This window comes from Osmerus mordax, chromosome 13 (genome assembly GCF_038355195.1).
Source record: "Osmerus mordax isolate fOsmMor3 chromosome 13, fOsmMor3.pri, whole genome shotgun sequence".
NCBI classification, from domain to species: domain Eukaryota; kingdom Metazoa; phylum Chordata; class Actinopteri; order Osmeriformes; family Osmeridae; genus Osmerus; species Osmerus mordax.
In genome coordinates this window covers 14,821,818-14,837,504 of record NC_090062.1, presented here as the reverse complement: position 1 = coordinate 14,837,504, position 15,687 = coordinate 14,821,818, and the positions used below count along the sequence as shown (strand labels likewise).

Below are 15,687 nucleotides of genomic sequence, written 5' to 3'. Positions count from 1 at the left end.
GTGCAAATTTGTAATAGCTATGACCACCTACACCCTTGGAATTTTTGTAAACCAACCAACCGGCAGCGAGCTATTGCACTGTGAAGGTAATGATGAGACTGAACACAATATGTTCTTTTTCCACACAGAACAATTTGGAAATCCAACTACTGATGTCAATTTGAAGGGGCGTTTTATAATGCAGTTTCACCTGAAACGGACACAGGACCTAAGTATCATACCACTGCTCTTCCAGGAAATTGTATATAATTTAATTGTTATAAAAGCACTGCTATTCATTGTCTGCCATGCTGTTGCACTGCAAGAGTAGATTGGGATGGGTTAGTAGATCAATTTCTTAGTCATTGAATGCTTGTGCGTATGATGAAAAATGTTCAGGCATGTTTGCTGTTTTTTTAGACCTCGTGGATGCCTGTATTTATTATGTGATTTGTGGAAATATGACAGTGTGGCTGGGCCACACTGGAGATCTCAAGATATGAGTCATAGTATAGAAATATCTGGTTCTTACCCAAATCTCAAAGGCTCTTAAAATGATTTAAAGTATTTAGGCAACAAGTCAATGTTCTAAGTTTCATTCTAAAATCACCTCTGATTCAGGAGACTATTTTTAAGTAAAGAATGCTGTTTTCTAAATGAACTTGAAACATGTAGGGCACACTGGACCATTGATTCTTTTACACTCCTAAAGCATACCTTTGCATTGATTTCAATATGTATTTTTATACCGTTTTTTCCTTGTTAGAATCTAAATAAAATACTTCATGAACAACGTTTTTAAGTTGTTCTTTAATATTTATAGATGTTTATCTGTTTATGATCTGTGTTGCTGTAGTGGATAATTCAGGTTTTATTTGGTTGTTCAACACCTCAAATCTCTCATTGTTTCAACTTTTAAATCTATCGTGAGATTGTGGAGTTAATTTTAAACTCTTCTACAGCTATTCATGTTTAAAGTGGCCAGAATCTTAATTATTAGAGTTTTAATTAGTTGTATTAGTTAGTTTAGTTATTTAAAATGAAATGAAGTACTGTTCTTTTACAGTGTTAACTGACTTCAATGTGTTCAACGTGTGGCCAAAGTGAGTCATAAGACATGTAACAGGAAGTACATCGAGTAGCTTGGTGAAAATACTTTCCCTTTGATACAATGAGTCGGCGAGCGTAACACAGAATTTTTACATTTGTGGCGTGCCAAAAATGAGGTTGACGATATATTCATAATTGTGTAAATACCGGACTTTGCCAGTATGGCCAACACTGTTGTGGTCACTATTTTTTCCATCATTTTCTTGGCTCTGGAGGTAAGTAAACATACTGTACTGTAGCCGACCAGTTAGCCAGCGTTGCTTGTAATGACAGGCAAGAAAGATGTATTTAGGTTAGGCTACTAGCTAGTTAGCCGAGCTATCCTAACTCACCAGTAGCTAGTTGTTACCTAGTTAATTCACCCATCGTTAAGAGGAATTGTGTGACCATACAGCTATTCCAGGTGTTTATTCTTAGGTTGTTTCATAAATGTTAACTATTGTTTTCTAGCTAGCTAGTCTGGTAAAGATCATTAGCAAGCGAGACTTGCTTGTCAGCTGGGGGAAGTAAAATGTTACCTAGTGTAGTCGTCAGCTGTTGTTAGGTCAATGTTCGTCAACGATAACAACAGCATATGTATTGTCTGTAGTAGTGTGTCTAAATAACATGGAACAGTTTAAAAAAATCTGAAGAAAAAAAAACCTTTTGATTAACTAGTGACTTCATGTTATATGCACACTTAGCTTTTATTTATCATATAGCGTTTCCCCCCCAGATACACAGCCAGGAGGCGATTTTGCACGTTTCAGATGGATCTACAGATAAAGATTACTGCCTTGTTTACAATTCCACCTGGGGTAATTTGTCAGTGGAACTCAGCACTGCTGTAAGTCCACCTGCTATATAGCGTTTAACTTTCACAGTTTGGGGTCAAGATCGAGCTCTTTGTTGAGGTGGATGAACTTTCACTTCTATATAGATTTAAGATTATATAAAATATATGATTGTCTGGTGCTGAGGTGAGCATCCTGTTACTATCTTATTCATCATCAGATGCAGTACCCACTGGTGAATCTGACATCTAACCTGCTGTGCAGTGGCTCAGGGCTCAGTCCAGCAGAGATGAAGGGCAAGGTTCTGGTGGTGATGAGAGGGGAGTGTGTCTTCACCCAGAAAGCTCTGATTGCCCAGGACTTAGGAGCTGCTGGTCTGCTCATTGCCAGCACAGAAAATATGGTAGGAAATATATGGGTACCAAGAATACAATAATAAGCATGTCTTTGGAACAGAACTACTGTTCTATTTACTATTACTATGTGCTGTGTTTCAACAGTTTGAATATTGTACTTTTGTACCCAGTGTTGCCTAGTTTAGAATAGGCTCATCAAATAGTTTGGTCCAACACAATGACCACTGTCTTGATTTGTACTTCAGTATCCCCCATCTTCCAATGATTCCGAGTATGAGAAGGTCCATATTCCCGTGGCGCTCATGAGATACAGGGACTTCCTGGATGCACACAAGGTCAGCTTCCCCATCCCACCTGTTCCTAATGTAGATGGATGCAGCATGTTTCAATGTTTATTGATTGCTGCAGTTGTTTTTTCACAGTCCGCTGGGGTATGAGTGTATTATGCCTGTGTGTCCTTAGGTGTTTGGTGATAGGATGCAGGTGAAGATGTATGCCCCACAGGCTGCCATATTTGATGTCAGTATCATAGTGATGCTGGCAATTGGTGTTTTCACAGTCACCATGGGAGGTTATTGGAGTGGAGCTTCTGAGAGGTGAAACACATCATCCAGTCACATGACCAAATGACATGACCATTCTTCCTGTTTGACACAGTCTTGTGTGTGTATACGCCAAATTTGTATTTAAGGAGTAACCAGTTAGATACGAAAAAGAATACAGCATACAATATAAACATACCCCACCCGCACATCCCATCCTTGTAAATAGAATTGAACAGTTGTTCTTTATACAGTTGTCTTCAGTCAGTGTTTCCCCTAGGTTTACAGCGGCGGCGCGGGGGGGGGGGTAAATGAAATAAGGACATTTAGTTTGTTTAATAAAAGAGCAAGCTATAGACCTGTTTTATAGGAAAGGTAACCTTAAATGACTTATCTTGTGATCTGGCGCTATAAAAAAAATATAATGGTAGGGGAAACACTGCATCAGTGCATGACTTCTGTGAAAGGCATATTTACGCATCGGAATCTCAAAAAGATGTGTGTGCTCACGCGTGTTCTCGACAGAGAACGAGTGAGGCGAGGTCCTTCCCTCGGTGGCGGAGATGAGGACAAGACCGACAGTGGAGACCTGAGTCTGTACTCTCCTCTCAAAGTGGTCATTTTCGTGGCTCTGATGTGTGTGATGCTCGTCCTCATGTACTACTTCTACAAGTGGCTTGGTGAGTACCGCTCCAAATGCTGCTTTCTTTGAAGCGTTCCACAAACCCCCATCCAGATGAGTCGCTGTGACGTGTTTGTCTCGTGCTTGTTTTCCAGTGTACCTCATCATCGCCATATTCTGCCTGGCCTCTGCCACCGCCCTGTTCAGCTGTCTTGATGCCGTGATGGACAAAATAGGATGTGGCACTCTGAGGTATGTTCTGCTCTGACGTCTCGACCACAAAACCTCAGCATTTCCTCTGTTCCATACGTCTGCTTCCCTTGCAAACAACACTTCTGCCACAGATGGAATTTCTAATGAGTAATACTTTGTGAATCACACACACCCCGTTCTTGTGTTTCAGGTTTTGACCTTTAACTTGTGTGTCTCTGTGGTAGATACACTGGAACAGACTACAGCTAGCCTCTCTGTGGTCGTCTGGTTCTCTTCTTCTTCTTCTCTCGTCTGCCACCCCCCTCTCGGACCCTCTCTTGTAGGTTTTAACTCCCCTTTGTGTGTGTTTTGTTTTCCTCTAGTTTCTCAGTCAAGGGTCAAAGTCTGTCTCTGAGGTCTCTGGTCCTGGCATCCGTGTGCATCGCTGTAGCTGTGGTCTGGGCCGTGTACAGGAATGAGGACAGGTACTGTCTGCACAAACACACACACTTCTGTCTTGTCCTGGGGAATATTTATGGCGGTACAACAGGAAGTGGCCATGGGCAAAACTGTCTGGAGCCTTTCATAAACATGGGTGTCATCAGCAGGGGCAGGTACTGCTGTCAGTTCAGACCAGTTCTGCATTACTGACCGCCTCATTGACTATGACTACTTGTCTAGGTTTATGAAATGGAGAAATTTAATGCCAAAACATTGTGAACAATTGTAGTGGGTATGTGTATTCATACAGTCAAACTCATTGGTCCAGACTTCTAATGTTAAAATAGAGAAAGTTTATATAGCAGGACTTTACCGACGGCTGAAATATAAATATTTCCATTTTCAGAGCATAGTGGATATTAGTGACTGTTGTTCTGCCTATTGTTGTACTTCCTTCTCCACCCACAGGTGCAGAACTTGCTTGATATTGTATTACAGGTTCATTGCATCTTTGGGTCAAAGCAACATTGGTATAACATACTGTGGATTATATGTGTTCAACTTCATATTTGCTTTATTTTGCAGGGATTTTGTAAAATGTTGATTTATGCTTCTCTTGTGGTTTGGGTTGAAGTTAGAGGAATATGGACAGACTAGACATTACAAATATATATATATATATATTTTTTTACAATATTTTTTAATGTGACCTGTTTCCAAGTCTGATTATGAATATTTTTGTGGACTTTCAGATGGATTTGGATCCTGCAAGATCTCCTAGGCATCGTATTCTGTTTGAACTTCATGAAGACCATTACTTTGTCGAACTTCAAGGTACTGTCACTACTGATCCTGGACTGTCCCTGGTTAGAAAAACTATTCTGCTAAAGACATGTCTCCCACCGGAATTTTATTTTTCCTCAGATCTGTGTGATTCTGTTGGGCCTTCTACTGGTCTATGATGTGTTCTTTGTCTTCATCACACCTTTCTTCACTCCGGTACGTCACAATCCAATCATACTGCATATTCCTCACACTTTGAAGTACTGTACTTTGTTGCTTAAAATAAAGTCTGTTCAAGTAGATGTTCATAGCATGAGTGTATTTTTCCCTGGTACAGAATGGAGAGAGCATCATGGTGCAAGTAGCACTTGGCCCAGATGCAGCTGGGGAGAAGGTAACCACTTAGTCTGTCTGTCTGTCTGTCTGTTTGCATGCATGCATTAATGCATGCATGCGAGGTGGGCTTGCTCTATTAACAATAAGGCTGATCTGACTGCTGTGGAGCATTGCTGTTGATTTCTTACTGACTGTGTGTGTGTGGTGGTGGGGGGCGTGGGTCTGTTATTGACACAGAGTAACATTGTGGCGGTCCCTGCTGATCCCAACACTTCCTCTGAGAAAGTAAGATCCATCTGCCCACCCATCCACCCTCCATATTGGGCTTCACTTTGGGGATAGGTGGGGGGGAGAGAGATAGGGACAGAGCCGACGAGACCATGTCATTTCCTGTATATTAACGGCTGCTAATGTACATGATATATATATATATATACAGTATTTCTGTATGGCTCCATATTTAATACACTCAGTATTCTGAGGTAGAGATGTAGGATTAAGGAAAGGAAGCCATTTAAGAGAGTAAGGGAATTATCCGTAGGGGCGCTCACATGACAAGCATAAGGAAGCTAAACTTATTTCACACACCACAAGACTAGCATTCATGTATTTAATCAGATGCTACTGTAATTGCTCATTTTAATTCCTTGATTGACATCTATTTATATGGTAAGATCTTAATTGGATTGTAATCAATTGGCCTTGTGTGCACTGTCGCTCTTGGCAATAACAATGTCCATGGCTTAATTTTGCTCTTTTTTGTCCAGATTATATTTTAAGACATCCTTGTTCAATGACTCTTTGTAAGTTTACCGTTTGTTCACTGTTACCTCAACCATCCTCAGCTTCCAGTGGTCATGCGCGTGCCACGGATCTCATCCTGGGCTCAGAACGTGTGTGGGATGCAGTTCTCTATCCTGGGCTACGGAGACATAATTGTTCCAGGTCAGATAAAACCTCATATTTACCTCAGCATGGATAAAGGGATTTTGTATCCACAGTGCTCAAATGTTCTTTGTGCCGTTTGGTCCGGCAGGTCTACTCGTGGCCTATTGCAGCAGGTTTGATGTGTGGACCAATAGCCCTAAGAAGATCTACTTTGTCTCCTGCTGCATCGGTAAGAGGTCAGGTGGCTGAGCGGTTAGGGAATCGGGCTAGTAATCTGAAGGTTGCCAGTTTGATTCTTGGCAGTGCAAAATGACGTTGTGTCCTTGGGCAAGGCACTTCACCCTACTTCCCTCAGGGGGAATGTCCCTGTACTTACTGTAAGTCGCTCTGGATAAAAGCGTCTGCTAAATGACTAAATGTAAATGTAAGAGATAGAAGCCATACATATTATTGCTGAAGTAGCCACACTACGAAACATGGCCCTTTTGGCATTTATAGTCTGAATTATAATCTCCTGACTTGGTTTCTCTCTGTCTTTTTCTTTCCCTCTCCCTCTATCATCTTTTTTCCCCTCTCCCGCCCTCACCCCGTGAAGCCTACCTGTGTGGCATGGTGGTAACATTTACAGTGATGCTGACGACAAAGATGGGCCAGCCCGCTCTGCTGTACCTGGTGCCCTTCACTCTGGCGTCCTCTGCCCTACTGGCATGGCAGAGGGGAGAGTTCAGACATTTCTGGTCTGGGACCACTTATGAGGTAAAGGGGGTGGGGACAGGGTCAAACATGGCCTTAAATACATTTTCATTCAGTGGAGAAAATTATTTGCAAACGTTTTCATTATTAGCTCTGGTGTGGTTTCCTGCAGTTTTTTTAAATTATGTATTTAGACTTAAATAATATATGTGTAAAAGTGTCTGTCTCTGAGTAGTCTCTGTAGTTTTCTTGAAATCACCATATTTCCTTATTGACCTTTATTCGCTGATTGACAACTGAAGGATAGGGTGCATATGCATTCGGAATTCCAAGGAAAGATTACATGAAAGGAAGCTCCCTTGGAAGAAGCTATGTCTCCCAGTCTGTCTGTGTTGTGTCTGTAACACCTGTGAACATCTGTGTGATAGTACTCACTCTTTGCATGGCCCTTAGCAGCAGCCACGCACAATAAACAATATGTCCTGGAAGTCTGCATTCAGTCGCTTCGAAAGAACGTTCTACAAAAGTGACAAGGCGTAAGCCTTAGTTAAAGCCTTGTTGTGTTGTTTTTGTTTTTTTTTGGGGGGGGGAGGGGGCATATGAAGACAACATGGTATGTGATGAAATGGTGACTTGACTTTATCTCCATCAGGTGTTGGACTCTTCCAGGGAGCCTTTACTGACAGGTGTGCTCTTACCTCTGAGCCTGACATGGCTAGCCACCTCCCCACGTCCCTGCACCCCTCATGTCATCTCTCCTCTGCAGAACCACGTTTTCCTTTGACACGCTTTATCATTTTCTTTTATTAACAGTGTAGCATTTGTGACCTTCAATACATTTCCAACTTTCATCAAGTACATTCCAACTCTAACCAAATTGCATTTTAAAAAAATCAGCAGGCTCCTTCTGAAAAACCCTATTAATAACATCTCCATTGACCACTAGATGTCATAAGAGGTCTTTAAATGTTTGTTGCGAGACGAATCGCAGATCCCTTTCTCTCCGATTCCAATTTCTTTGCACAGCTAAGCTCAGAACTTGACATGTTCAGGTCCTGACCTTGTTTAGAAGTGTTACTCAGTGTTCTCCATGAACCTCTTATGTTTCTTTCCGCAGTCAGTGTTTGTCAGCTTGGGCGTTCGTCGTTGTCTGCTTAGAGTATTGTGTGTTGCGCAGTTTTTTTCACCAGTCATCCATCTCTCTTAACACAGAGTAAACCCGATGATAACCCCTTTTATGGGATTTTCTTTTTCCTCATCAGACAGAGGAGTTGCTGTGCAAGATGTTAGTTTAGCTCATGCATGCATTTGCTTGTTGGCGGTGTGTGTGGGAGATCGCATTGGGCTCTTCATTATACTGTGTCTTTGCTATAGTTTAGTCAGGCTGTTGCAGCAAATATGACACGTTTGTAAATTTGTGTAATTCATGTGCTTTAAATCCATCTACGATTTTCGTACTGATGTATCATTTTGTCTTTTTATTGTCTTCTAGAGGGAGCAACTGACAGTTCTACAGGAGAACGGAAATGTTGACTGCAGCTGATAAACAATAAACCAACCACTGGAGTTATTTTTGTCATTGAAATTGAGCATCGGCTGACATCAATGTAAGGGAAATATTAATTAATGGATCAGAAAACATTTATACATCAGTGTGTGAATATAATGGGGGAGATGATAAGTGGGCATGCTTGGTTGTCAGTTGATCCTAATCCAGATACTTAGTTTGGAAGGCTTGCTTGTACTTGGAAAATAAAATGTTAAAATGGTTACTTTCTGTATGGTTGAAACTTTGAGGACACAATAATGCTTTTATATTACCTTGGTGATGGGCACAACCTATAGATAGACAGCACTTTAGTACTAATCTTGAGTTATTTGGGTTTAGGGCGTTGAAATCAGAAAAATACGAATGAAAGATATGCTTTTGATAACTTGTTATGGGGTATTTTTTGTACTTATATGATTTTGAACACAATTATGTACTTGATTGCCTTTTTTTGCCTTACATTAAAACTTACATTAAAGCTGAGCGTGCGTATTTGTCTATTTGAAAGCTGATATTACCATAACATGTCTTAGCTCCCTCTAACAGTAAAAGCAAAATACATATTAATAGGAATACATTTCATGTAAGAGGTAGGCTACCATAGAAATCTAATTTTAAAGTTGGCAAGTGCCATTGTTTGAAACGTATGGGCTATTATATTGATGCAAAAGTATCAATCTTTGACGCCTTTTAGCTGTAAGCTTTTTCGCTCCGCCCTATCATGTGGTTGTGTGCTGGCTGACTCAGCTGGCTCGTCATGCCCAGTCAGTTCAGAGTCGCACAATTATGAAAAAGCAACCTTCCGCTGGAGCTGCAGCCGAGGCAAATTTCTCCAACGTCAACTGGGCTTTCCTTTCAAGGCACACCGAGAACACCGCCGATAGATGGATAAAAGCCACGGCGAAGCTCTTCCTGAATCTCAACGGTGAAGAGAATGGTGAGAGGGACTTAGCGAAATAACGTTTCTTAATTTATTTATACACAAAACTGTGTATATAGGTGAAAGGATTTTTGACTCGTGACAGTGCAGAGACGAAGGTAGTAGTCTGGCGAGTCTAGGCAAGTCGTTGCATGCTGCTGCCTGTCAAAAGGCAGATGACCGTGATTTATGTGAGAAGCCTGATTGCCACTTGACTGACTACTGTCAACATCATAAACAACAATGTGCAGTAGCTTGACAACGGCATCAGAAGTGTATATAATCTAGGCTGGCTACCCAGCAATCTAATATTCGCAGAATCTTCCAGCCGATTCACTAGCGTTAGCTAGCTAACGTTAGCTAGCTAACGCTAGCTAGGCTAGCTAGATGGGCACGCAGCTAGCCTAGCTAACGCGAGCCAAGATCGGGTATTTGTCAGCCTGTGTGATCAGTGGTAATTGCAAGCTATCTTGACTGGACAACAATGCAACATTGACACCGAAAAGGCAGGTGTCAAGGCGTATCCACAACAGTGGCAACTCGTACATGGTTATTTGGTGCTAATAAGACTAGTCAACAACTTTAGCAAGGGTAGGTGTTATGTTAAATAGTCGAGCTATCATATTTAATTTAGGCTAGCATGCTAGCCAGTATAGCCAGTGACGCTTTGACACATACAAGTCGTTCGTTTGCTCGAAAAGGCTATAGCCCACATCAGCTAACTTTTGTAAAGGTCTGCATCACAGTAGCCATCGACAACAGTATTCTGAATTTATTAGCTAGCGAGGTAACCTCTACGAGAAGCCTTTTTTGTTTTCATAGTTGGGCTGACAACGTTTCTCTGGTTATGGTTGATTGTGAGTCAGTGTGGTAAAGCTTTCATTGATAACTTACCCGACAGGTAGTCTAACGTTAGTCTAAACTTAATAACCATCTCTCTTTGTAGCCTGGCCGCACGATTAGACATACTTCTAACCATATAATTGTACACTAATAGAGCCATTGAAACAAAAAGAACTGTACTAAAATCTGAAGTATCTTGTGAGTAGGTTCTTAAAATGATGTGGCCTCTCAAATTATTCGATTGTGATTTCCAGCCAGTACTCCTCACTTGTCTCCGTGACCTGCCATTTAAAGTGAAAGTATCTGGATGGGAATGTCCTGCATTGCAGATAATACCACACAGTGCTGTATTAAAACTCCATATATTGCCGGACTTGAAGATATTTTTTTCTCATAGATTTAGAAAAAGAGTCTCAACCAGTCAACTCACATGGTTATTCCTCTCGACGAAGCCAGAGAAGCTAAGCCCATGTTACGGCAGCTATGTCTGTATGCTTCAGTAAATAAGGCCGGGTGGTGAGTCTATTTGTGTTCTCACTTGGTCAGGGGCCCTGGCCCCATCTCTCAGGCTTCATTGCAAAATGGTCTTATTTCCCACAGTACTAGTCTGAGCCAGTCACATGCCCAAGCTTACCCCTGCTGCGAAGGGACATTGCTGCTGTTGCTTCTAGCAGCTCCTGGACTGGACAGGGAAGAGAGATGAAGAGGGTTTGGAACAATGCTCATACTGGTTATATAACTGGCCTAATACCATTGCTATCAGTAACACCGTATCCCCTTACATTGAGATTGAGGTAGTCTATCTGCAGTGTCGTGTGGTTTGTGTCATGGATGGTGAAGCGCTTGTCTATTTAGTGATTGTCGGTTGACCTCTGCTTTGTGTTCCAAAGTAAAATGTCACGGTGTCCGGAAATAATATGCCAGCACCGCTCTGTGGTCTAGTGTGTGCTCCGCAGTCTGTGCCATGCCTCCCTGCACCCCGTTATCTGCGAATCACATCAACTTTCAGCACACACAGGCTCAGTGGAAGATGTGAGATAAGGGTTTTCCAATGGCCGGGCTAGGAAAACGAGAAGAGAATGAGAAGAGTTTCAGTTTATTGTTTTGGCATGCACCCACGTAGTTCTCATGTGGTGGCCCCCCTGGAGTGCCGGCTCCTGCTCTGGAGTGCCGGCTCCTGCTCTGGAGTGCCGGCTCCTGCTCTGGAGTGCCGGCTCCTGCTCTGGAGTGCCGGCTCCTGCTCTGGAGTGCCGGCTCCTGCTCTGGAGAAGATCTGTGGGCTCAGGGAACAGGACGGCCACTGCGTTACTCATGTGAGAGACATTTCGGCAGTTATTTGGTATGCTGAGACGATTAGCAGCCGGGGTTTGCATGAATGTCACAGAAACGTCCGTCAAACGGTTTCCGGTTTCTCAGATCCTCATCCTTTCGTTTCAGTTGCAGCCGTAGAGGTCAGTCATTACCTGGGGGGGGGGGGGGGGAGAGACCCCCTGCGATTCCTGCCCTTCCCCGCCTGGTGTTTGCGTAGGCTCGTGTAACTAGGACTACCAGATGTGAAAAGAAAAAGCAGAATACGACAGATGCTAGCCTGGTCGAACTTACTTGGGCTAGCGTGCCAGCGGAAGCGTGCAGATCTGGTCTGTATCCTGAGGGTAGAACTGGGAGTTGTGCATCCAGTTTTTCTTCTACATCATCACACTGTGATCCTGTGACATTTCACATGAGCCCCCACACTCCAGCCAGCTTCAGGCATCCATCCTCAGATAGCGCCTGTGAACGTTACTATAGCAAATGGTACCCTGCGATGGTGCTAAGCTAAATGCCTCTACCGTGGTGCGTTGAAGCCATGCCTGGGATCAGGGATAGGCAGAGGTCATGATAATTTCAAAGACCCATATACACTTATGGACATTTTAGTGAGTCATAAAGTGAGTGATGGACCACATTTACAGTATGCTAAATCAACACAATGACATTAACAGGTCAACCCTGTAACTTTCTCATATTGAGAATTAAAGGCACACAGTATCAAAGTTCAGGGCCATAACTTCTTGCGACTGTACTGTAGGCATGTGCAGGCTTTTACACTCAGAAATTCTAGGAAATCGATTTGACTGTCTGGCCAGATCTCTGTAATCTTCCCTAACTGGCCATAGGGTTCACCCTCAGACAGTTTCTGTTTTACAGATGCTGTAAATCTGGTTTGGGTCTGAATTCTAAGAAGTAACATCAATCTTCCAGGATAACTTGAGGTTAATGTACTGGTACTGCACATTTTACGGGTACTGTTTTAATGTGTTGTTGACACCAGAGTACAAAGATTGTGGGAGAAGTTTTAAATGCTGTTGGGGAAGATGCCTATTCAGTCAGTGCTGGAGATGGCTTAGACATTTAGTGGCTTGTATACAGTACACTTCCAGCAGCATTCTGTTGGAAGGAAAGTAGTTAATTTGTCTGATGGAAATGGTGGCTTGGTTCCTTTCCTACACAGGAACTGAGATAGGCCAGAAACAGGGAGAGAGTGGGTGAGAAAGAGAGAGAGAGAAAGAAAGTGTGTGCGTGCTTGTGTGTGTGTGTGCATGTGTTTGTGTGCGTGTTTTTCTTACAGGGGCTTTAGTTAAAGCACTGCATTCTTTTGTTGCCTGACATTCTCAGGTACCATGGTCACAGGTTAGCAGAGCCCAAGCGTGCTCTAACAACCCTCTCTTGATATCAATAGAACCATGATCGGATGATCGAATGCATCCATTCAGACTCATACAGTCTCCTGTTATTAAAAGGTATATTACATCAAATGCAGAAAATTAGGCCACTAACATTCCAATGCAAGGCAACAATGTAATGATCAGCCATGCAGACAGCTTATAGAAACGAAATGGGTTAGGCAACATATAGGCCTAGCGGCTCATATGACATACTTATGTCTCTGTGGTTGGCGTTAACTCTCAACAGTCCCTGGAGCACTCTGAGAGATCTTGTTAAGCTAAACTGAACTGAGGGTTTGGCTTGGAAGACTATGAGTGTTTTAATCACATCAGGTGGTGTGGACATAAATTGCTGAGGCCTCTCTACCACTCTCCTGCCTTTTATCTGCCTCTCTCCATATGGCTCATACTCTCTCACTCAATCTCTCTCTTTCTCTCTCTCTCTTTCTCTCTCTTTTTGCACCCCACCCACTGTAATATCTAGGTGTCTCACAGACACATTCATCAGGCCTCTCTGTGGCTTCTTACAGATTAACAGTGCCCAGAGTTAGAAGGACACAGCCCCACACTGATCACTCAGCCTTTAACAGAGACCTGCTTCCAAACACCACCGTCATTAACTTTGAGATTTCAGCGAGTGTGTGGAAATCGGATGTGACCGGAGTGAGACTCAGAAGGGGGGGGGGATCTCGCTGCTGATCCAGAGATCTAGAAGGTGGCTGCTGGTGTTTGTGTGGTTGGTAACAAGAGATGCACCAAGGAGCTCTGGAATGTTCCTGTACAAAGCCCTTAAACACAAAGACGATGAAGAGGACGTCCAGGTACCGATCCTGCCTTTTGACACCTGTGCTTTCTTCTCCCGTGTTTTTCATTTTCCTACCAGTTTGTGTGTGTGTGGTGATGATGCGTCGAGTATGATATAATTGCGGTTGGCCTCAGTGAAGAGGCCGGAGGTTTTGGTGTGCCGGATTGCGTAATCCCTCAGTCAGTAGCCTGATGTCTTTGTGGTCTTTGGGACCGTGGCCTAGTTTTTGTGCAGGGTTTTCTGGTGGTGGGTGAGCCTCATTCTGAGGGGGAACTTTCAGGGTTTGTGCTCTGTGAAGAAGGGGATTACTGTAGCTAATCGTTCACGGGGCCCTGGGAGAACTAGCTGAGGAGGAACAAAAAGGTATTATCGTTATCGAAAATTTTAATTTGGAAATTCTTGTGACATAAATCCTTATGTTGCCATGCCGATGCTGTTTGCGCGAAAGTACTAGCTAACATGCTGAAGTTCCCACTAACATTTAGGAAGTTTATTATTTATAATTGGTTAAACTGAAGGGTTGTATAGTTAATGGCTTTAGAAAGAGACCAGGATCCTACTGATATTGTATTTGGCTTGTTGAAGTGACTGCTGTGCAATACTGCCACAGATGGTTCACCGCTCTTTACATGGGCTATGCTGTTCTCAGGTTATTCCTAATTTACTGTTGAAACTACTGACGAATGCTTAGTTCTGTTATTAACATTTATTTTCTGGTTTCTTTCTCTGCAGTCCCAGAAATCCTGGATAGAAAGCACTTTCACCAAGAGGGAATGTGTGTATATACTTCCAGTGTCAAAAGATCCCCACAGGTATGTGTTTGTGTCATGGCCGTCTGGTGTTGGCCTGCATGCTGATGGGACTACAGTCTAATTGTATAGTGTGTCATGGTATAACCTAATTACATTCTCCAACAGTCAGTAAGCCAGTTCCCACATGATCATATTGTTTATGTCTACTACTATAATTTGGGCTTTGAGTGAGAGGCTGTGCCCGCTATGAAAGGTTGCATCGTGTCTGCAGCACATGGTGGGGGGGGGGGGGGCGGGGGAGATCCATTTCCTGTTCCTGTCGATGTCTTTTGTACAGTGTCGTATGAATGTCCTGTGAGTACTTTCTCAGTGCTAAACTTCTGGAATTTGACAGGACAGGGCCAGAATTCTATGGTGCATGCCTGCAGAGGACGAGCAGACCACAGTTTAGGGACACGCACTACATTTGCTTTACAGCTACGTTCCAAAATAGCCAGCTCTTGTGAAAGCACACCGGTAGTAACATGCTTACTAGTAGACACAATGTAACGTAGGTCGCTAACATCCGTATAATCATCTAGTTCTCATATATACCTCTGTTCCTGTCAAACTGTCATTCAGTGTTCCCTGGTCTCTAGATGTTTAGCCGTGTCTCTGTTGTTCTTAGTTACACTTTGATTGGCCGGAGCTTCCTGTCCTCTTTCCTGCCATCTCTCGCAGTTACTGAGTTACTTTGTCCTGTATGTATTTTTGCAGCAATTATTTTCCGTTTGTATTCTCTTGTCACAATGCAAGTCTGTTAAGCCAGTACCCGTTTGAAATTCGTTTAGGTGATTTTGTTGAGAGGGAGAGGAGGCATGTTTAGTAACCACAGAGGTGTCAAGGGCAGAACTCACCAAGCACACTTGATTCCCAGCAGATTTTCCTCCAAATCCTAAAAAATATCCTGATGACCCAATTTAGATTAAACCTGAAATAAGTTGGTATATATCTGAATGGAGAACTCCTAGTTTGCTCTTTTCATTAAACAGATTTATTGAAACAGATTTCATTAAACGGGGTAATTTGATCTTTTGCAGATGTCTTCCAGGATGCCAGATCTGTCAGCAGTTGGTCAGGTAAGTGTCATTATTGGAACACAGTCCCTGCATCAGATATATATATATATATATATATATATATATATAATACAGTTGAGATTGTTATTCTAACATTCTGTATGGTTGCATTCTGTATGGTAAAAATACAGACCACTCCTTGGCACCAACCACTGAAAAACAACTGAACTGTGCTCTCCCGGTTCATGTTTTTTTTGTAATTTTACTATTTGAAGTAAAAAAAAGGAATGAAATGCAGCAAGACACACTGTATGTTTGATGTTTTAGTATGATGTTCAAAG

At 42.6% G+C, this 15,687-nt stretch overlaps 2 protein-coding genes across 4 annotated transcripts in view; both read left to right on the top strand.

Annotated features, from left to right (window-relative positions):
* Window positions 1-1,120: 1,120 nt before the first annotated feature.
* Window positions 1,121-8,737, top strand: zgc:123258 (uncharacterized protein LOC641502 homolog). Of its 3 annotated transcripts, XM_067248918.1 has the most exons (17): window positions 1,121-1,304; window positions 1,805-1,915; window positions 2,083-2,265; window positions 2,464-2,553; window positions 2,681-2,814; window positions 3,286-3,440; window positions 3,538-3,634; window positions 3,958-4,059; window positions 4,768-4,849; window positions 4,940-5,014; window positions 5,136-5,192; window positions 5,372-5,419; window positions 5,980-6,079; window positions 6,171-6,251; window positions 6,618-6,778; window positions 7,368-7,401; window positions 8,208-8,737. In XM_067248918.1, exons 1-17 carry the CDS (start codon window positions 1,251-1,253, stop codon window positions 8,246-8,248), a joined length of 1,605 nt encoding a protein of 534 aa, XP_067105019.1. In that variant the 5' UTR covers window positions 1,121-1,250; the 3' UTR covers window positions 8,249-8,737. The 3 variants fall into 3 exon arrangements, with proteins under 3 accessions (XP_067105019.1, XP_067105021.1, XP_067105020.1); XM_067248920.1 differs by lacking the exon at window positions 5,372-5,419; XM_067248919.1 differs by lacking the exon at window positions 7,368-7,401.
* A 410-nt stretch (window positions 8,738-9,147) lies between these two features.
* The window catches only part of trpm7 (transient receptor potential cation channel, subfamily M, member 7), a 28,038-nt gene continuing 21,498 nt past the window's right edge, over window positions 9,148-15,687 (top strand). The window contains 3 exon segments of the mRNA XM_067248512.1: window positions 9,148-9,201; window positions 14,269-14,348; window positions 15,368-15,406. Coding sequence (XP_067104613.1) covers window positions 9,199-9,201; window positions 14,269-14,348; window positions 15,368-15,406 — 122 coding nt within the window. The 5' untranslated portion in view covers window positions 9,148-9,198.